At 26.3% G+C, this 24,106-nt stretch overlaps 1 protein-coding gene across 1 annotated transcript in view; it reads right to left on the bottom strand.

Moving 5' to 3' along the window:
* Positions 1-135: 135 nt before the first annotated feature.
* Positions 136-24,106, bottom strand: part of LOC111619621 (polypeptide N-acetylgalactosaminyltransferase 2-like) — a 47,068-nt gene continuing 23,097 nt past the window's right edge. Inside the window, exons 2-14 of the mRNA XM_023361383.1 lie at positions 9,274-9,437; positions 6,648-6,752; positions 5,648-5,715; positions 5,510-5,575; positions 4,954-5,075; positions 2,914-3,001; positions 2,580-2,664; positions 2,266-2,369; positions 1,969-2,188; positions 1,815-1,898; positions 1,073-1,196; positions 875-994; positions 136-389 (exon numbers count right to left, since the gene is read on the bottom strand). Of these exons, the coding sequence (XP_023217151.1) occupies positions 369-389; positions 875-994; positions 1,073-1,196; positions 1,815-1,898; positions 1,969-2,188; positions 2,266-2,369; positions 2,580-2,664; positions 2,914-3,001; positions 4,954-5,075; positions 5,510-5,575; positions 5,648-5,715; positions 6,648-6,752; positions 9,274-9,437 (1,371 nt within the window). The 3' untranslated portion in view covers positions 136-368. The remainder of the gene's footprint in view (positions 390-874; positions 995-1,072; positions 1,197-1,814; positions 1,899-1,968; positions 2,189-2,265; positions 2,370-2,579; positions 2,665-2,913; positions 3,002-4,953; positions 5,076-5,509; positions 5,576-5,647; positions 5,716-6,647; positions 6,753-9,273; positions 9,438-24,106) is intronic.

The raw sequence follows: 24,106 nt of genomic DNA, 5'->3' as shown, positions 1-24,106 counted from the left end.
GTTTCTAGATGTATATATATATATATAAACGTCTTGAAAAATTTATTTTGCAAGAAGTTTTTATATGAAATTTATACTCCCTTCTCTTCTTAATTTCATTTAACTTTAAGATAAACAATTCTTCTTCATTAATTTAATAATTTTAAGATTATATTTCCCTTTCTGCTCATTTAATGAGCTCTGCTCTGCTTCTCCTTGCACGGTGTTTATTTTAATTTGATACTGACTTTAATAATTAAACTGGAAAAATGATGGCTTTCGATAATCTCAACTATAAACCCTTGCTGCTACCGTGTTACCACTATTCTCTAGAGTCATCTGGTAGTCTGTAATACTAGAGATTTATTGGCATTTTCTCGAACACACCATCAGATAATGCAATCAAAGCACTGTTAATGTAAATAATTTATCAATGAACATATTAATATGTGAAAATAAAACTATTCAATAAGATTCGCTTTTTAGATAAGAAAAGTTCACTTTTCCAAATATTTTAAAAGCTACTTATTAATGTAATAAATATTTCTTAATTATGAAGAATTAATCTTTATCACCTATTATGGAGATAATGCAAATCTTGATGTGTGTACTACATTTTAATAATATATATGGGCCGTTATATATAAAATGTTTCCTCATAACAATTTTCTACAATTTGCTGACTAAGTATAATGTATAAACATTCATGCTTTACATAGTAAATAAGTATGACCATTATACTGTTAGAACAATTGAATTTCAGAACAATAATTACCGTTACTGCACTTAGTGAAAGAGATTAATGTATCTAAATATTGTTAAATTTATAAAATATTTACAGAAAACTTTTAAATTAAAAGTTTTTTTTTTTAAACAGATTTAAAAATATTTATACCTGTTGAATATTATGATTACAAGATTCCATTACGACGCTATAGTTTAAAAGATTTTCTTTTTTGACACTCAAGCATTTCCCATTGCTTTTCAATTGCCCTTCTTTAGAAAAAGTCCAATCCTGTTAAAGAATTTTTAAATCTTATTAAAATTCGTTTTCTATGGTGAAAACTTTGTAAATTATCTGATAGAAAAGTACCTGAGAAGGTCTAGAATATAAACACGAAGTGAGAAAAACATGAAGGGAATTAGGACTAGATATTCCTAAGCACTCGTCTCCTTGTTGCAATTGACCGAAAGCTGTAGCATCACCGTTAGGTACTCTATTTAATTAAATAAATAAAAAAGGATTATCTCTAGAATAACAAATTTTGTACATTGACAAAATGTTTAATGAGTGTTAAATGAATTCTTTAGTTGGTGAACTAATGCGAAGAGGACTGGCTGGTTGCCAGAATCGGTATTGAAAAAAAAATGGCTATATCTCTCTTCTATACATTCTCTTGACAATTATTCTATAGTAAAATCAAACTAATTTTTAATATCAGATTTTTTTAAAGATGATTAATTTTATATTTTAATAAAATTATCGCATTATTTTATCATTTAAATTATAGACCTTTACAAATAAGTAAGATGAATATTATCGATCTTTCATTTTTAACTCTACATATATTAATGCCTTTTATATTTAATGAAGTAGTTTTAAATATGAATTTTTGATCCAAATTATGATTTCCTCCTTTAAAATGGCTCAAGATTAGAATATGAAAAAGCATAAAGTTACTTCTCTTATATATATTTCAATACCTGTAATATCATTCCATCTTTAATAGAATATTTTATTAATTTTATACAAATTAAATTATTCAGTTATTTATTTAAAATGATTAAATGAAATGAATTTTAAAATTAAAATATTTTGAATAATCTTCACTTACTTCAATTCCGGATACACATTTTCTAAATACCATTTAAAGCTTTTGCATTGCAAATTATTTTTGAGTTTCTTTCTTTCCTCCAAACTAATATAGAAAATTAATTTTTAATAAATTATATTAAATTTTAAAAAAAATTCGAATAAATACAACTCACTTTGATACAGCAACATTCCTAGCTACGGGTCGATTACTGTAAAAATAATCTTTATATTCATCCATCCAAACTTCAGCAACTCGAACAGAATTTGCTAGATATGTAGCGGCACTGCCGTTAGGAAAAGTATAAGGATGTCGTTTCCTAAATACATGTCCTACCCTGCTGCATGGGACAGTTTCAATCTGTCCTCCACAAAGCCAAGCTTTAATGGACATTTCTACAATAAAAAAAAGTCTACCTTTAAACATAAATCTCTCGATACTACACTAAACTTTATATAAGTATCTTATTTACCGCAATTTTCTGCTCCCCAAATTTCTAATCCTTCGTCGAAACCTCCTAAAGTATCGAACCAATTCTTTTGGATTAAGAATAAACCACCGGGAATTACCGGGCTTCTAGAATGGAATAAAATGTGCTTAAATTATATTTAGAAAAAAAAATTTAATCACTTATAAAATTTTCTTACAGGCAAAGAAAATCGATGGTAAGAAGAAGAGGAAATGCTCTCTTGTATCAAGTTAAATAAAAAAAGAAAAAAAAAGAAAGAAACTAGAGAGAAAGGGGATCAGGTGACTGGAGTTGTTCTATCACCTGGTTTTTCTTACTTGATAGGTTCAGTCGGATGCTGCCTCTTGGATTTTTCTTCGGCAGTCAATGGAAGCCATATAAATCTAAGACCCCAATCGAAACCTTACATAGAAAAAAATATATATATAATATTACAAATAAGAAAAATCAAATTACAACGTATCTAAATTATATTATATGAAGAAACTAAATGCTATTTTCTATCATTAATCTATTAAGATTAATGATAGAAAATAGCATTTATCTTCTCCCCTATTAATACTCTTTTTTATAAATATAATATTTCAGTATAAAGCAATTTAAAGTATGGTTTTATAGGAGAATAAACGATAAGTAATCAGCTTAACTTACCTCCTTTCAGATCAGGAGAGGAAGACTTGTAATGAAACGTCTCGATATCAATAATATCGATAACTGGACTAGCTAATAATTTAGGATTCTGCAATTTATATTAAATTTCTATTGTTTATATACCGTATAAAAATAAATTAATTGATATTAATACATTTGAAAAATATGGATAAAATCATTATTAAAATATTTTGATAATTTACTGTTAAAAATTTCAAGAATTAACTCATATTAATTTATTTTTCTTAATAGGTATATTATGATTGGACTATAACGTTTTATTTAAATTATATAATAAAATAATTGGAGTGACATTTAACTTAATAATCATTTCTAAAAAAAATGATCTATAGGTAATTTAACACTTGATTACATAAAAGGATCCAAGGACATAACTACTATAAATTAAATGACGTATCAAAAATATTTAAATCATTTACTCTTACGTAAATATCTTAAGCTAAAATGTACATTTATTTAATTAATTTTCTACAATAGTAACCATTAAAACTAGACGTATAAGCTTTATTAAATCGTCTGCAATTTTCATTATAAAAGTTTGTAAAAATTAAAAAACAAAATAATAAATTGACTTTAATTAAACATAAAATATTGTAATACGATAATATTGTTTAAAAAATTTCAATTTAATTTCGATTATTTTAGTAAAAGAAATTAAAATTTAATAACAATAAAAATTATATTTTATTTTAAATTATATATAGTCTATAAAAAAAAATATATATATAAGTTAAATAAGTTTGAGGAATGCGAATTGTTGGGGTTAATTATAGGACACTTTCCATCACTTAAAGTGTAAATGGCTTAATGGAAGGAGGTTATCTTCAGTATAACCCTTTTTAGAAATAAAAAAAAGCATCTCCTTAGAGACTATACTTTTTTTTTTCGTTTACAATTGTAATCCTCTTTGCACTTTCTAATATCTTTGGTGAAGAAAAACACATTTATTTTAAAGTAATAAGCTTATAAATTTAGTTCCTAATTTTAAAAAATGAATAATTTTTCTTTAATACAAACGTTAGAAATTTCATTAAACTTGTTTAAAATGGTTAATGAAGAAGGACATACACATACGGAATTAAATAATAAAATTCATTAAAGGTTCATTTATTATTATTAAATAAAAAAATTAAATTAAAAAAAAAGTCGTCGACGTATTAATGTAAATCGCTTTGAAAATGAATTGTACTGTATTTAATTCTTGTAAACAATAAGATAATTTAATAATGATACATAATTACTAATTGGAAAATGTCCAGAAATTTAAAAAAATAAAATGTATTTTATTTCAACAATTTAGAATGGTTTATTGATAAATAAAAGTGAGATAAAGCAAGAAAGACATTCTTTTTCTATTAATCAAAGTATCATTTTCTGTGAAGTACACACTTATTTTCGCTTAACATCGTTTAACTCTCGCCTCTTTTTTATTATTTTTATTTTTGTTCCACCAGTTGCTTGAACTTTAATCCCTTCCTCATTATTCAGCAAAAGATTTCTTGAAAGACTAGTTGGAGTTGAGGTGTCAACATTAAAATTACATTTAATTATTATTAAAAACTTGGCACTCTACGCAGATTTTTTTCTTCTCTTTTATTTTAAATAATTATAATAATTATGCTGTTACATTTGTATTAAAATGTTGTTAATTTAAAAAAATTTTTTTTCTATTTTTACACTTGATTTTATAAATTCTTAAGAGGATTTCCTTACAATTTTTATGTGGGTTGATAGGAAATTTTGTTTTGTACATCTGTTAGTTGTATAGCGATCGTTCTTTTTTTATATATCTACATCTGCTTTATCCCGGATATGTGTATCTTGAAAGAGTGAAGCTCTCTATTCTTGTTTTTTTTTAATTAAAAAAAATATATATATCAGCGTAATTTACATAAATCAAAATTGCATAATTGATTTTTATTTAGTATATTTATTTAAGGAGCATTTAATAATTATTATAGTAAGCGAAATCATAACATTTTGAAGTGTTATTGCTACCATTGTTAATAGAAACTTCACCTTTGTTACTCTGTCCAGCAGAGGTTCCATCCATCCGACATTAACTTCGCAATGACTGTCAAGAAACATCAGATAATCTCCTCGAGCTATCGAGGCACCCTTTCCTCTCGATCTAATGAGCCCTATTTAGAAAAATAATAGTATAAACAAGTAATAAAAATAACCATCCAGAGCATAATTTACGAAAAACTTATAAATGAATTATCCTTATTAACTTTCTTATATGAAATATTTATCGTTTCAATTTCCTAACCAGAATGGTTCCCCCCCTTTTAAAAGTGATTAAAGTAGATGTCAAACAACTTACAATTTATTAGCATAATGATACTCGAAATAACTACTTATAATACTCATAAATCTCTTGTTTAATCAAAAATTCTTATTTGTAATTTGGATTACTCGTATTTCGTCGATAAATTTTACTTTCTATTAAAAATTGTGGCTATGTTATCTGTCTTAAACACATTTTTATAACGAAGAGAAATGGCCCATCAGAAAATTCTTTCGATAATTATATTTTTAGAATGATAATAAGCTGGCTTAAATAAAATAATACCTTCTCTTTTATCATTTCTGGAGAGCCAAACTTTAGGAAGAATCGTTAATTGTTCTCCATCTTGAGCTGAAATATCAAGTATAATTGTTTAATTCTCATCAATTAGTCGGCTCATTTTTCCATACTATAATTACTTACCATTATCGCTGAAGTCATCAATTAATATAATCTCGATTAAAATATCAGAAGGACTTCTATTCAGCACGCTGTTTAAAGAATTAATTTTTCAGACAGTAAAATTTTATATACGTAAACGTGGTTAGTAACCATTTTCATGATGAATATGTTTATTTCTAATTTTAATATCAAACTGGATTCAATATAAATTATATACTACAATAAACTCGGAACATTAGTCAGGCAAAAGTAAAGCTAAGAGAAGTCAAGCAGGATGAACAATGGGAGTTTTATATTTCGTGGATTATCATACAAATGACGTTGAATGGCAAATCGAGTGAAAGATAACGTTTGTTTATCTACTGTTCACGTTAGTGTGTGGTGGCAACCAGATTTTACGGTTCTGTTATCAACTGAAGGATACCTTCAGGCTTCGATTGAGCTTAAGTTCCATACGGAAACTGTTTTATTGGTCATTCCATTCGCTCGATTTCCCTCTCTTCTCCCACTGTCTCTCTCTTTTCCCTTACTGATCATGCGATGCTCTGGCGCTGCTGTTCTTTCTACATCCTCTACTGTCTTTGTTTGCTGACGTCATAATGGAATGACGCTCCAGATCGAATAATGGCTCATTAAGAGGAGATGCGAAACTCGTTATCAAGAGTTCTATTGCCGCCAACTTCCTTATTTTCTACAGACAATAATGGCTTAAACTTCGTTAATATTTTAATCTGTAGAATTATCGAGGAAGTTGAAGTTTAATACATATCTAATTTTGCTTGCAAACTTTAAAAAGAAAAAAAAAAATAATAATAATTAAAACTGCCTCTAATAAAAAATTATTGTGTTTTCATTTAAAAAAAAAAAAAAACTATGTACATAAACGTCAGATCTCTATGCTTAAATAAGAGGGAAATAGAAGAATATTTTTCTTTTCTAAACAAGATAACAATTGTTGTATTTGGCAAGAGTAATTTTTTTTTAAATTTATATGTTTTAAGACATAAATAGAACATTTTACCTCATGACTGTTCTAAGGAGAGCCGAGCGTGCTTCGTTATGAAAACTGATGATGACACTAACTTGAGGAATGCTTCCACTCCAATCATATAACTTTTCCTGGCATCTGTATAAAAATGTTAAGATAACATTTACAAGATTGTCAATAAAAACTAGTTAAACAATCATTCTTTATAATAATATTTCTATTCCCAATAAAATATATTTAATTTACGCATACAGTTTTCATGTTTTATTTCTGATTTATTAAATCTAGAAATGCGAAAATTCTTGTATATCATTTTCTAAAACAAAGAAATTCATTTGAGCATATCTTAGAAGAGATTTTTTTAAAATCAAATTCGAAATGATTTATTTTATTTAATTAAATAAGAAACGTATTTTGTCAGTGTAAGTATGGATTAACAGTTATGTGTTATTTTATATGCATTATTATGCATAAAACACTTATAATAATTGTGTTGTAGGATAAAGAGATAAGACATTTTTTTTTCTTTACCTCACAAAAAATTCATTATTAAATTTAAATTATACTATTTTAGAGGAGAAAGAAAGAAAAAAAATGGAAAGCGGTTTCTGCAACAACTAAACACAAATTTTATTTGCATAATTCTAGTAAACAGAACGAAAAGAGCCTACATATTTTTCTTTCGTGGAAATTTATCATTCCAATTTAATTTTAAACAGATAAGAAGAAAAGTTTTACCATTTTCTTAATGAGCAAAATGTTTGATAAATTAAATATAAATTCAAATTTTAACACAAATTCTGTTTGGAAAATATGCAAAAATATCTTATGAGATTCTTTCTTTTATTTCTATTTCGTTTAGAAACTTTAAAGCTATTCAATTGCCTTTTTTTTCCGCCCCCATCTTAATTAAGTAATGGCTTTTAATTATAATTAAACGAAACAATATTGAAATGGAAAAATTATACAAGTGATTCATTATCAAAATAAATTTTCAGACACAGAAAACATTTCTGTAATAATATATATAAAAGTCTTGTATTTCAAGGCTAAAATATTAAAATTTCAAGGCGAGATGTATGTATTTCTAAGAAATTATTTAGTTAGTTAGTCTTTTTTTTTTAAATAAAACTTTTTTCTATTAAAAAAAAATAATTAAAAACACAGATGTACATTTTGTAGAATAATTATAATACTGTATAATTTATTTGTTAATTGTTACCATTACAATTAACTGAATTATGTAAAGTAACTTATATAACAATTTAAACAATCCTCCAAAGGATAAGATATTAATTAAGTTATCTTATTCGTAAGATTCCTTACAATAACATACGTAACATTAATCATCTTATTCGTGAGCCGTTTAATTAGTTTTATTTAAAAAAAAAAAAAAGTCAATACTTTAATTTCGGATAACGTATTGAAAATTTAAATATTTATCATTTCTTTAACTTATCCCGAAAAAGTCATCATTTTTCATTAAAATATGTTAGCATCATTTTTCTTTTCCTATTATGTTCGATCACGTGATCGGATGATTTACGATTTCCGCCGTGAGATAAAATAACGATGTTACTTCTGATTCCAACACTCATAAAAATGGGGCTTGGGTGTGTCTGTTTTATGACTTATTGACCGCCTTTGCTCTCTCTCTCTCTCTCCTTCTTCGATGCAGGTGGAACGATAACTCGTAAGATATGCTTTTTCATTTGGCTGATAGAATCACATTTTCCCTTCTTCTCACTTTTTATATTTCAAATTAATCCATAAAAAAAGAGACTATAACAGTCCTTCAATTTAATAAGAACTTATCGAGTTTAAACTTATATTTTCCTATTGTTTCTAGTAAAATTAATGGCATTTTACTACTTATCTAAACAGGTTTTTTTTTTGTTTTTCGAGTTCGCGTGTGTTAATCATGTATATAAAAAAAGAAAAATATAGCCTATATATATACAGCTTTACGCAATTATTATAATTAATTCTAAATAAAATTATGGACGAAATTTACTGTTCATTTTGTACGAAATTAAAGCGAATAGAATTACATGAGATGAAATCTCTTATCTTGGTTATCCTTCTGGAATCAACAATGAGTACATGCGAACACTACATGAGGATCACGAAATTCTTTTATGCGATTTAAAAATATATAGAAAAATCATTCAAGTTACACGTCACGCATTTTACTAGGTAATCATTTCTATTATCAAACTAGTAAAGTTGTATTAAATATATTTATATATAAGTCAGTTAATTAATTGCGTACGTGTTTAGTTTACCGAGTTTCATTCTAAATGTATATATATATCATTTATCAAGTTATATATTAATTATCTTAAACATTTGCTAACTCAATAGGAAGCTTTGTATCTCCGGTTTAATTCATTAATTTCGAAACTGTCAAAATCGAAATATGATAATTTTTATATCTAAAGTTCTAACCTAACTAGAAGTAAGTGTAAATGACATTAATAATAGATACTTTCCAGTTCTCTCTCTCTATTCGGGACATTTATTATACGAATTATATTACTGTATATTTCCTATTAACATTATCTGATCTCAGTTAGTTAGTTTCTCTTTGATAATTAAGTCGCATATACACGGTGATAACATCATCATTACCATCATTATAGAATAGTAGAATACTTACAATGCGTGTCTACTGTCAGGCAACGACCTGTCGGGCAACAAATTATTGCTGATATCAACATTGAAAGCATGGCGAGAATAACTGTCCCCTTGATGTGTTGTTTCCCCTTGGATGTAAGCTCGATCGTTAAACACAACAACAGGCTGAACACTGACGTAAGCTGCCTGATAATAATAATAATAATAAATGAATAAAAAAATTATTTTTTTAAAAATATTTTAAATATTCTATTATCTAATCGTGTTACATTTTAATAACGTGTTTTGTGTGTTACCTTTATTGAATTTTATTTTATTTTTATTTTCGTGCAATTTGATTTTATCATCATATTTATGATCAAAGAGACGAGTAACTCCATACCTATGACCATAAATACACGAATAAATCTCATTAATGTTAACATTAAAACACTGTAAAGAACTATGTTAAAAATTGTAATAGCTCATTAAAATTTCTAACATTTTTTGTTTTTTTATTCACTTCAGAAACTGATTAAATGTAGAGAAAAAAATAAAAAGTTCTCTTTACAAGTTTCCGCCATTGTCAAACTTAATTGTAAATGTGTAAACATCAATTAAGAGCGGATAAAATATATTTTTTAATTAAATAAAAGTAGTTATAATAAATGAAAATATTTTTAGAGAGGATGAAGATGAGCGAATGAGTAAATTCCTTTCTTGCCAACCATTTCTAATTTCCTGCAGCAATGTTATTAAAACCGGATCACGTGATGTAGCAATTTAATTCCGTAGCGACAAAAACATTTTAGTCACCCCCTAGCTTATCCCACTAGAAATTTAATAGTTGTGACCTATAAATCATTTTGACGGACGTGTTTTAATTGTAACTCCTGGTATTAACTGGATAACGAGTCACGCTATTTAGTGGCTTAATTCAACTTAGAGGTCAAGAGCCTCGAGTGCATTGAATATATATATATATATATATTTTTTTTTTCTTCTAGGTATTCTCATGTTATTACTATTCTGTAAAGGTTTCAAGTTTTAAAAGTTTGTGAAACTACTTCAGATGCTTGTAGAATACAAACTTTAGTTATATGCGGTATTCAGATTCCTACTGTTAAAGCGTTAACTTTTTCGATTATCGTACCGCAAAATTAAGTTCTTTTTTTATACAAAATACAATTTATAAATTGAGTAACTACACATTGAGAGAGATAAAATGTAAAATTTTCCTCATTTACAATAGAAAGGAACCTGTTTGGAAAATCTCTTCAAGGTCCACATCATTGTTAAGAGACTGTAGAAGAAACAACGTAGATAAATGAATGTAGATAAACAAGTGTATAATGGTTTTGCTAAATAGTAATAAGTTAATAATACTCTCGGGGAATTATAATTTTATCATATAAAAATCTACTTTACCACTTTGTAATTTAATTATTAATACTCTTGCAAGTATGATACAAATATTTCCTTTACTCGATAAATTCACAGAATTATAAGTTTAAAAATAAATAATAAATTCTTAATAAACTAATTATTATTTTATTATTATTATTATTCTTAAAGTAGAGGTTAAAAATATTGTGTCAATTAAACCACGAACGTAAAAAGTTAAGAGAGAAATTCAGAATTAAGTTTAAAAAAAGAAAGAAAAAAAAACATCACTTTATGCAAGTTCAAAATTTAATTTGTTAGTAGATAAAATTAATTTTACAAGGTAAATTTGCTAAATTTATCCCCCCTTCATTAACTAGTTTTCTTTGTTTGCACAGACAACCCGACGAACAAAACCTGTAATATAAGAGCATTTATTTTTAAAAATAGTTTCATTCAAAAAAGATACACAAGATTTAAGATTAAATTACACATTTTAAGTAATAAACAACACATTTTAAAAAAGAAAGTTATATTTTCTTTAACTACAAACAGGAAAATTTGTACAAGTAAAAGCAATGTTGTTGTACAGTACTTTGAATCATTTCAAAGCTTTCAGAATCCTCGTTAATAAGGGCATAAAAAATGTATACGTTCATTAGAAATGTTTTGTGATGGAGAAAATAAGTAATTTTTTTTTAAGTTTTTAAAGAATAACTGAATTAAAATTGAAGCCAAATTTTCTTCCTTCTCCATCTACTAATCGAAAATGGAGCGGGTTATCTCCTTAAATGATAAATATGACTAAATGTAAAAAAAAAACAAGAAAGAAAAAAAGACATTGGGGCGTAAAAATGCTCTTAATGTCATAAGAATTGATGCATGTTCGCTATTTACTGTCATAATTGTAGGTCGATGTGACAGTTCCTCAGAAACGCATATATCAACATCAAGAGCGGTAATTTGGGCATCGCGTGCATGATATGTGACGTCAGAAGAAAGAACCCTCTCCGGAGCTCATACGTCATCGTTATCTGGTCGGTATAGAATTTTCCTATTCTTCCAATTCTACTATACAATGTCTGCATTGATCCCATCCAATGTGACAGGAATGAACAGGATAAACGTTAAGCTTATATGAACAAAAAACAAAATTAACTTGGAATTTGACAATCGTTTTAATTTTTAGACAATTTTAATGCAGAATTGATTAATTAAATAGTCTCAAATTTTAAAAATTAAACACGTAAAACTTTGTTTAAATATCGAAAGAATTGAGAAGCAATCGATACTCAAAACACAATTGTCTTGATTTTAAATTAAGATTCGTCTTAAACAAACTTCAGAAAATGTTTAAAACTATTATGAAAAGAATAAATTTAATAATGATGATCACCTGAACATTAACACAGATGTCACAAACATTAATTACTTTTCATTAAACAGATTCTTGTATAATAGCAATTAACTTGTTTAGTAATTCGTAATGAACTAATCTTCGTAAAATAAATTTGCATATATATATAATTAATTATATTTGATAAAATTAAAATACGTAAATAAAATATTATCAATTTAAATTTTTTAAACAGTTCAGAAATCATAAAATGACTAGTTCAAGCAGGAAAATCCAGTTAAATATTTATATAACAAAGGAAAATCCACGAAACTCATAACTTAAAAATAAATATAATAATAAATAAATAAATATATTAACTAAAGTCGAATAAGTTAATTAACAATATAATTTAACGAAAACGTAATTGTATTTGTCTATAACCACCCCCCATTATCTGGTAATTCATACCATTATGTAACTTAACACATTCCTTAAATTACAGAACAAAATAATAAAATACTGCAAGCTTCTAAGTGTCATATTAATGTAACATCTCATTTAGATTAGAAGTTTCTATAACGAATTTTATAGATAATATTTAACAAATTCTATGATAAAGATCTATGAAATAATAACCTTCAAAGTACTGTAGGTCTATCTAATTATAAATTTCCAAGAATTATATAACAAATATAAAAATTAAAAGGGAAAGACAATCGTTATAAGAAAAGAGAATTTAAATTAAACTATGTAAACAATATACATTGATAAAAACCTGTTCGTTACAGAAAAAATTCTTTGCACAATTGATGCAACAACAAAGAGATGGATGAAAAACTTCTGCTAATGAGAACATCTACCCTAGGCGTGAAATTCATGTTAGAAAATATAGTCGACGTCATGAATAAAGAACTAATTAGATCTTAAACGAGGATGGTCCACCTAATTAAGGCGCAAAACTAAAAAGAAAACAAGAAAAAATATATATATATAAGATAGTGAAGATACAAGATTCACAGTTTCCTATTTAAAATCAATCTCTTGGCATTTAAATGCTTTTATATTCGTGCCAACAAGGAATAAAGAAAATCTAATTTTAGATTAATAAATTTAATGTAGGCGATGTTATTTAAAAAGGTTTATAAGTAGTTTACAAGTACTAGAGCAGATGTTATTTTGAAAATTATATAATTTTAACACATGCAAATGTTATGGTCTTAATTAAGTTTTATCGGCATTTTCTTTAAGTGATAATTTTATAATTAAAGGAGTGACAATGAAGACGACGACGACGACAAAAGAATGCAACTATTACTTTCGTGTTAGCTGATCCCAAGAGTAGAGAGATCACAACGTAAAGATTACCTAACTGCTTTCCACTATCAATTTGAAAGCATTTAGCGTGACATCGAGAAGATCCATCAATCAATAGTTTTGTAGGTTCGGAAAACAACACTATTCCAGCAGTTCTTAATAGCACTTTCATGTCTTGTGGGTTGGAGACTCTCGGAATAGAGACGCCGTGGGTCCACTACGTCACTAAGTCATGACCTCACGTGCGGTCAGACGTTGCCCGAGGGATCGACATTCCAGCGTAGGGTGGATACATTTCCTTCTACATCCCACATTTCAAGTAAAAAAAGAAAAAAAATTGCACACAAAATAACACTTAGTTGTAAAATTTTTTTGACAGTTTAATTTCGTCTTACGGCGATACCGCACCTCCCTAAGTTTTAGCTTCTAGAAAGGAGAAATTACTATAGTTGGTCCCTTTTAAGGCAATATAAATTGAACGTCTTCGATATATAACTGCCATAATGTTAATTACGTAGTAAAATGTACTGGACGAAACTGGTTTTTGCATTTTTTTTTTCATTGCGTGGCACTTCCCACGTTGTTGTAACAATGGTCAGTGCGAAACTGGTTCACGTGTGCATGACCTTGACTCGTCTTCACGGATTTCTTGAAAGACGATTACGTTTAATTAATAACAATATCCCTATAAAACGGGAAAGAAATTCGCTTTATTATTATTATTTTTTTATTGTTTTTTTAAAGACATTTTAACGTTAAGACGGAAACATTTTTCGATTTCCATTGAAAGCTGCCAGGAATTTTATTTCAAATCGACGCATTCGTGCCCGTAATCCTTTAATATCTATTTTCAATAAAAGTATTAAAAAAAATCGAAATTTAATGTTGCACCGTTCTAATCTTTCTTTTTTTCGTATGACAATAGAGTCGGCTCGACCTCATATTCAACTAAAGCACTAGATTTATACTGGCTCCCACCTTAAATTCCAAGAATACCAAACGTTATTCTCTAGTGTCGATTTGAAAATAGAAAAATATCAAAAGAAAGGGGGAGAAGAAAAAAAAAAAAGAACAAGAAAATATTATTAAAAAAAATTGTCGTTTAACCATAAATTCATTCCATTTTTTATAATAATTTATTATTATTTTTTTTTCAAATAAATTTTACTTTACATTTATTACCAGCAATAAGTGTATTTGTAAAGATTTGTCATAGTGCCATATTCATGACACCATCTTGTCTGGTTCCTAGTAGAATAGTGATGCTGTAAATCACAATAAAGACAGTACACTGCCAACAGTGACGTCATTCAATTTTTTTGACAGTTGCTTTTAGCTTTTACTTTTTTTTTTTTTTAAGATACTTTTCACTACTACTTTAAATAAATTTAAGCTAAGCCATACTAAGAGCATTTTTATATTTTAATTATCCATTAATGACAAGAAACGACTGTAAAATCGACTACTTTTAGTTTTATACAAAACGCTTCACTTAGTTAATAAAAAAATAAAATTCTTTTAGAATTTTTTTTAATGTTACGAAGTTGTTATTTTTACAACTTTTTTTTCTTTTTGTTTAAATTTTCTTTAGACAAATTGTTGCAGTTTTAATGATTTATACTTATCTTAGCTTGCACTTTAAGATTAATTGGTCTACATGTCATTCAAAGTGAGATTATGCTATTCAACCCCATCCCAGTATTTTTTTTTTTAAAGTCGAGGTCGAATAATTCACAAAGAAAAATGCTACTGGATGTTGCACAGTCAACATAAATAATTGTTTTCTTGTCCTACAAATTCCTAATTTACATATCCATCAAATATTTGCATATATATATATGCATTATAAAGCAGAAATAAAAGGTTTGAAAATTAGAATATCTAATTCACTTTTCTATCCCTCTGATATGCTCTTTTGATCTTTATTCATGTATTTAAAAAAAAGAAAAAAAAACTTTAAGGCATATTTAACTTTTAAAAACAAATTCAATGAATAATTAATGTCATTACTTGTTATTTATTTATGCTATTTTAATAAATATTAAAATTATTTTCAACTGTTCAGAAGCAAAAGAATTTTTTTTTTAAAAAAAAGAAGAAATTATAATAAATTCCAAAAATTAAAATAAATATGTTTTTTTTTAATATAAAATTCATAATTAAAAATTTCTGTAACAAAAATTTAACTAGAAAATCAATTTTTTCTTCTTCTTCTTCCTCTGCCAGAAGTTAAATATCGAGACACGTTTTCGTTTAATGGAAAAATAAAAATATATATTTTTTTATTGCCACTAAAATGCAAAAATAAAATGGAGAAAAAATTAAATATCGATGGCAGAAATCAAAATTAAAACCAAGATATATTTTTTTTTCTTTATAGATCAATAAAAAGGTCGTTTATTAAGGAACATACTTGGCTCCACTTAAATATATTCAATAATTAATAAAGCATAAAATCCAGCGAGTAATATTAAGAGAAATCTAATATATATATATATATATATATATATATTCAATTACTAAGAATTAAATTTGATAAAGATTCTATAATTTTTATAATTATTTACTGACAAATAAAGTAAGATTTATCATTTGTTTACATATTGATAGAAAAAATAAAATAATAATATTTATTTAAGGGAGGAAATTTATTTCTGTTTAATTAAATAAACTAGTACTTAATGTTAAAGCTTACAGTATTATTATTATTATTATTTTTTGTTTCATATTTTTAAAAACGTCTCTGTAATATATTTTTTTAGGCTTTTTACAATTTGCTTCTTTTACTGACACTTTAATTCATTACAGAAATTATTAATCCTGTAGTAACAACAATTCATTTTAACATATCACTGTAATAATATTTTCTTTTAAATTTCTATTCGATTAACTTTATTTCTAAGATTAATGAAGCTTAAAGTTTTCTTCGGTAAAAGTTATAAATTATAATTAAATTCACGAGACAATGACCCCGCGAGAGTTGAAAGGTTATACAGGATCATGCTAAATCATCTTTCTTTGATCTTAACTTTTAAATGAAGTTTTTACTTATCCACGATCGATTCCGTAGGTTAAAGTTACTCTTGTCTCTTATACAGAAAGATAAAATAGAGTTCAAAGTTCAAAAGGCCATCTTGTTGTCATTGAATTGAGCAAAGAGAGAGAGAGAGAGAGAACAACACAGAATTTCATTTCAGAAAATATTCGAGATTCTTACAAGATTAAAAAGAATCAATCAGAAATACAGAGAGATACTTTAAAAATTTAAATATTATAAATTCTTTTATTGATTGATACGAAAAAAATGATGGAGAATAAAAAAATTTTTTTTTATATATATATTTTATGAATTTTACTTATAAGTACTCACGCTCTACATCACCGATTTTGTCCTCTTTATCTGAATAAAATCTTTTATCAATAGACGAGAAAAATGTATTTTACATTTGTACTAAGCTATATAAGAAAAACTTTAATATATTAGCTATATAAATAAAACGATTATCTTGTAATTTATTATAGAATTTATAGAATAAGCTGTTAAAAATATATATATTAAACACAATATTTTAAATTCAAATCATTCAATGTATTAAGGAAACAATTAAGGAAACACAATAAAGGAACACAAACAGGATATTAATATAAAAATTAATTCCTTTTTTTTATTGCATATATTATCAATAAACTTTCCAGACATAATATAAATTTTATACATCTATAATAATATAATAATAATAATAAAGAAATTTAATATAAAAATATGAAATACAGTATTTATAAATAAAAACGTTAACTAAACTTAAACACAGACCTTACAAAGTTAAGCATTATGTTTTTTTTTTTTTTTTTATACGAATTTTTGCATATTTCTTTATAAATTTTTGAACACGTAAGATATTAAATTGTGAATTACAACTTAGGATTTAGGCTATTTTAAAAATTCTGTATTCATTTCTTGTTAAATGATACAGAGAAAATGTAAAAAAATTAAAATTTTATCGATTCAAAAACAAAGTACTTGTAGATATTCGGCAATAGCAGCATTAGTTGGTCTAAGCATCTGGGTTTTATTACCCTGCGGATGCTGGCCAACAGTTTGATATCGTCCTGACTCAAAGCTCTCACTTTATTAATGTTCCTTCTTGAATATACAGCAGATGACGTGGCCAATTTTAATGGAAAACTCAGCCAGGCGTGGCCCGTGACTTTGTCGAAATGAGGCGCTTACTCATGGGATACTTTCCTAAACTAGAATCGAAACGGGGTAATCTTCATTCATCGACACCATCGCCGTGATAACTCGTTACGACTTATCGCACGCTACAAATAACACCTCAATAGTTTAGATACGAATAAATTCGGAAAATTCCTCATTAATATCGCTTTGTTCTGATTCATTTACGAATTGCATTATCATTTAGTAACTTTTAATTCTATTATAGAATTTATTATTAGAAATTGGAGACTGTCCTAACACTTAGACTTATAGAGTTACACGCCCTTTTACTCCTTATGTTATGTAACTTATGCTAAAATAAGTTAAGTTTTATGGATGTTTATTATTATAAAACGGGCGTTAACATTTAACAGATTACATTTCTAGTTAAGAAAATTTAAAGAAATCTATTCAAAAGGTTAAAGTTAATTGATCTCTTCTGAACTTTAAATAAATGATATTTTGTCATGAATAATAAAAATATTCAGAATAATATTTCATTTATTTTACTTATTCATAGATCAGAAAATCCCACGAAATTATAACTCATTTTCATTAATGCCAGTTTATTTATCCTCATCTAAGAAAAATTATTTTGAATTTTAAATGATCTTAGTTCGACTCATTTAAATGACATAAATAACATTTTATTCGATAATTTATTTTGTTATAGAATTCCCAGCGCCATCTGTTATTGATTTTCCAAAATGATTTAAAATTATTTAGATTTATTTAATTGCATTTTTTCGTCAGCTGTTAAAAACTAAAAAAGAAAAAAAAAAACAAATTAAGTAAAATCACAAGCAAAATTAGCAATTAATAATCTCATATTTGGTTCACAAGTTAATTAAAAGAATTAATTTATAATTTATGTTTCCATTCTTTCATATGGTTCCGTCGTTTGACTATTTTCCCAAAAATAAAAATTTTAATAACTTTTGCAAGTTTTCAAAATAATGACTAGAAGTATAATAGAATATTATTATAGTTTCAGCAATTACTGAGTGTCGTGTATATCAATGCTACTTAATAAACAGTGCTCAAAATCTANAAGTTTAAAGAAATCTATTCAAAAGGTTAAAGTTAATTGATCTCTTCTGAACTTTAAATAAATGATATTTTGTCATGAATAATAAAAATATTCAGAATAATATTTCATTTATTTTACTTATTCATAGATCAGAAAATCCCACGAAATTATAACTCATTTTAAATGATCTAGTCTTCTCTGTTATAATAATTTTTACTTCAAAAATTAAGACACAAACTAAGTAATATCATTTATTATAAATACAAATATCGATAGTTAATTGTTTATTTTATAGGTTTAAAAAAAAAGTTGCCAAGTCAGAAATCCCTCTTGAGTAGGAGGCCTAAAGTTAACTGACCTTACAAGATCTTTTGACTTGGAGACTTATTCTTTTGAATGACCGGACAAACCTGACCAGACAGACTTTGCCATTCCCTTAAACAGAGAAAGACAACTGTTCAAAAACCCACTCAAACCGACTTGTCTTACCAGTCTCGCCATCCCACAAGGGCGTCGACATACATCTGTTACAAATATTCACTGAATTCTCTTATTGTATGTTACATATCGTACCGAAAGATCATCAATCTTCTACATAAACTGTATAAAATACACTTTCTTAAAGAAATTTCTCTGGACACATTTCAAATTATACGTTTGAAGAATTGTTTAATCTAAAACTATGTGTATCTTTATTCACATGTATATATATATATTTTATAATATCAAAAATAGAATACAAAAAAATAACAATTCGGATTTATTCAAAAGTTTAGATGATCACGTAACTCTTCACGCTTATTTCTTCAGAATCACGCCACCCATAAATGTTCGGTAAGCGTGAATTATCATCTTGCATCCTGCTATCAAAATGCGTAAAATCCCTACAGACTGGAGAGAAAGAGATGAAGTATAAATTCGTACTCCAGGTATGTTAAAATATTAAAGAAAATCTTCTATCAAAAAATGCTTGCTTTTAGCTTGATTTTATTCTTATTTTTAAGCAAACTACAAGTTAAAATTTTCTATACTTTACATGTTTATATATTAGCTTACATTAAAATACATAAAAGCATTCAAAATTAAGTTTAAGTAATAAATAAAAATAAAATAATTTATTAGTAATTTGTATGTAATTTTTGTACACACATCTAAGATAAAGAATTTATAATAAAATATTAATAAATGATAGAAAAACTACTTCACTTTTCAAGGCTTTTTCCATATCCTTCACCAGATAATAAGATTAATATAGTTGAAGGATAATTAGGAAAATATAATTAAAAATTGATAGCATCGTTTATTAAGTTTTCTATTTTTTATAATTGTTTTTTCTTATAAATTTGTCTAATAAATTACTAGATAAAGAGAATCTATTACAAGTAATTGAATTTTGCTGAATTTATTAATTGACATAATATCAAAGTTTACAGGACAATAACATTAATAATCATTTCATTGATCAATTTAAAAATTTCACAACTAATTTTAATTTTTTTTCTATTTATTTGTAAGTATATATCAGCCATACTGAATTAATGATTAAACTCTAATATCATACAGACCAAATTCAATGATCATGCTAAAATACTCTATGTAAACACAATATAACTAATTTGCATTTAACACAATTATTCCATTAAGCTAGATACGAATTTAATAGATTTATCCGTTAGCGATTTAATATAATTTAAAAATCATAATTAAATATAATGATTACAAAGTTTACATTGGTGTTTAAAAAGAAGGATATGACAAATTACAGTATTTCTTTTTGGTGTATAGAGGGGGTCATTTTTATTCTTAAATTATCCCCACAAATTACAGTGTTAAGGAAAGACTCTTTTCCCTGTTAGTTACATTTAGCAAATCAGGAAGTGATTCTCTGTCAACGGGATGTCGAACGTGTGAGAATCGTTTGTTTAGTTACAACTAAGCAGGGATGCTTGACTTCCGTTGTCATGGTAACTACGTGCAGAGAACCGCAATGTTTTAGTAATTAGTCCTTACTCTCTACACGATTACTCCCCTTGTACTGATAGAAATGAGAAGTTTAGATTTCATATTCTTCGCTGGATAATGTAATACACATGATTCTAGTTAACGCCACATGTTTGATTAATTAGATATAATAAAAAGAATATGTTTTTCACAGTTCTCTGTCGTAAATCAAACATTTCATAAAGGAAGGATCATCTTAAATGTTAGCAAATTTAATTTTTACAAGTTTTTTTTTCTTACTCCTTTCATTCAGTTAAATTGTAGCTACGAATTTTTAAATTAAAATTAATAAAATATAAATTGTAGGATCAAAACATTAAATATATATATACATATATATATATAAACAGAGTAACATTTGGAAAAAGTAAACATTTGGTTTCATAAAATATGCATAGAAAAATTTTCATCTTTTATATTTGTGTATCAGATGATTAAATCAAGAGGGGATAAAAAAGGAATTTTATTATTAAACGAGTGTAAGCCCCAAAGCTAAATCTTTCTTATCTGTTAGAAGATTATTCTAGGAAAGTAATCTTATTTTGTAATTTTTTTCCTTCCTCTTTTCTCAGGGTTTATCTCGGTTTTGAATAATAAATTGGGTTTTATCAAAATCCGCAAAAAACATGAAGAAAAAAACAAAATCAAGTGCATATGCTACACTGAAGGAAAAGAATATGTTGTGTAGTTTAATTAATAGGAACTTCTAGATTCTATATATTAAAAAATAAAGCTGCTAAATCATAAATTTTCTTAGTGAAAGAATAAAACTTAGTAAATTATTCATTATATATAAATTTTTTAGTTAAGTTTTTTGTTATCGTGTGATTATGATCCACCTAAATTAATAGAAAAAGCGAATGAAAACAATATTCCTTTTAAATATAAACTTATTCATTTATTTATGTTAAAAATTGTCTGTTAAGAATATTAAAAATTGCGAAAATGGGATAATTATTATTCTAGTTACGTATCGAGAATGAATTTTCATATATATATACTGGCTTTTCATTAACTAAATTAATTCAAGAATAATTTATTAATATGTATTATATACATCGCTTGCCTAAACAGACGGAATTTAGGAGAAAATTTATGAAAATAAATTATTTTTAATATTAAAAAAATGCTTTGAGATTTTCGAATCTTTCAAGATTAAGACATTCTTAAGAGTTTTATAAAACTCAATTTAGAATTTGGCATTGGGCATTCGAAATCTTAACGAAATGGAAAGAATTGGATGGGTGTATTATCCATTTTAGCTATTTGTCACCCTGGCAGTGACAAATAATGAAGAATTATTGGTTCCGATGGGACTACGTTCAATCTGAAAGATACCACTTTGCTGAAAGTGAGAAAGTATCGATGTTCGGTCGGTTTCGTCATGCACCAAGATACAATGCCAATGCCGATGAGGTCCATTCCCATAAGAGAATAAGACTTATGATATTGATAAAGCTCAGACAAATCGCATCAACTAATTCGAGTGGATTCTAAGAGCTAGAGATGATCATCTTAAACGATTTTCTTTCTATGTCTGGTTACTTTTAGCTTTCTAATACTATATCTTAACCTGTTAATGTGGCAAAATTAAAAAGAAACATTTAAAAAAAATGCACGGTAATTTAATTTAGAATTTTCTTCAGAATTGAAATTCATTGAATTATTCTTTTACACTAGATTCCAAGTAAAAAAAGATGGATGAAATCATCCAATTGATAAATATACGAAAAACTTTATAAATGTTTTAATGGAGCTATTAATTTAATATTGTCAATTTTAACAATTTAAGAAGTTGTCATCCTACATCTATAAGAGATTAAGGTACTGTACTTGTCGTTCTTAATTAAACATTAATTTTTGTAATGTTCTACAAACTGAATTTATTAAGAATTCTTTCTAGATAATACAATATTTTTATATATTTTATCAGAATTTTATATATAAAAATGTACTGTACATTCTCTAATGGAGAGAAGAATGAGAAAATATAAGCATTAATTAAATTTGGTACTCAAAGCAATGCCAAAAACGATGGTGTCGATAGAAAGGTGCACAATATGTTTTAAGGTCCAATGTTTAATTGAATTTCTCTCCATCCGTAACGATTTATGTAAATATCATGGTCAATTTGCATCAAGTGCCATTGGCTTCCCCACGTTTGGACTCTTTCCAAGAAGTCCAGTCACGTGTGCGTGTCTGTCATTGCGTCATTGAAACGTAGTAGTCTACAGTTAACGTTCATTTAACAATTGTTAATTCTTAAAATGTGGACTTTGACTTTAATAGATGCATGCACCAAATTCTACGGCACGTTTTTCATAATAAATATATATATATATTTCCATTTTACTATGTTATCTGATATCTAGCACAGAGATACCTTTTAAGATAATCGAAGTAATCCCTTATATAATGAAGTTACAGGAATTGTTAGTGATTCTCTCGTACTAGATCGCCATTTCTACTGTAAATAGACCCAATAATAGTCTGACGTTCGAAGCCAAACTACACGTTTCAAACTTCTGTCGGATGAACGTCTTGCACCAGACAATAATCTCGATTTTTACTTCTTTCTTTTACCAATATTTTTTTTTACATTGTTTTTATTTTTTCTATGTAATAAAGACAGCAGAAAATTAATTTTGTACAGCTGATACTTATATATAGCCTATATATATACATTAAAAATTAGATCTTTGAAGAAACAAAAAAAATGATAATTTTCTTTTCTTATAAACGAGATTTCTATATTTTTATTAAGAAGTTAATTATAATTAGAAGAAGATTATTAATGCCAAGCTCAATTTTGTTTTTAAATTAAATCTTATTACGATTTGATCTTATTTAAAATTCACATTCGTTTCGATTTTACAGCATTCATCAGCTAATTTTAATTCTTCCTTCGATAAGATTTCCAAAAGTTTGCATGAGTAATTTGTGAATTATTCTCTTAATGCCATCTTCTCCTTTATCTTTATTGACATATTTCTCCATTAAAATTGTCATTTTGATTTGAAAATTCTTTACTCGAACGATTTATCTCCATTTAACATAAAACTGATTTTCAGATAAGCGAAAGAAAAGTTGATTTTGGCTGAAAAAGAATCTTCCTTCATTATCATTTTTTTTCTTTTTGTCTATTTAATTAGACAAAATAGAAAAATTTATTTCATCATTTTGCAAAATAAAAAAAAAAAAAAGAGAAGATTTCTCTAATGATATTAAAGAGAAAATGACCGTTGAAAATTAGATTTTCCTATCAAAATAAAAAATTAATTTAGTAAAAATAAAAGCATCGGAAAAACCTATTTTCGGTCCAAATAGTGACTTAGAACGGAAAAACGTTCTATTAAAAATTTAACGATTATAGTTGTTGTAAGGTTAAATAAATTAAATATTTTAGCAGAGATGAAGGTCATAAAGAAGAAGAAGAAGAAGAAAAAAAAAAAAAAAAAAGAAAAAAAAAAAGGGCGAAGGAAAAAATGGCGCTGAAAAAAAAAAAAATGTATCCGGAGATGGTGTGAAATAAATGACAAAGTTTGTTATGAAATATTGAAGTTAAAGGTATATTATTATTTGTTTGATAT

The sequence above is a fragment of the Centruroides sculpturatus genome, unplaced genomic scaffold, assembly GCF_000671375.1.
Source record: "Centruroides sculpturatus isolate CEXI.00-Female unplaced genomic scaffold, Cexi_2.0 scaffold260, whole genome shotgun sequence".
NCBI lineage: Eukaryota > Metazoa > Arthropoda > Arachnida > Scorpiones > Buthidae > Centruroides > Centruroides sculpturatus.
The sequence above is the reverse complement of the archived record's forward strand: the minus strand, read 5'-3'. Positions and strand labels throughout refer to the sequence as shown.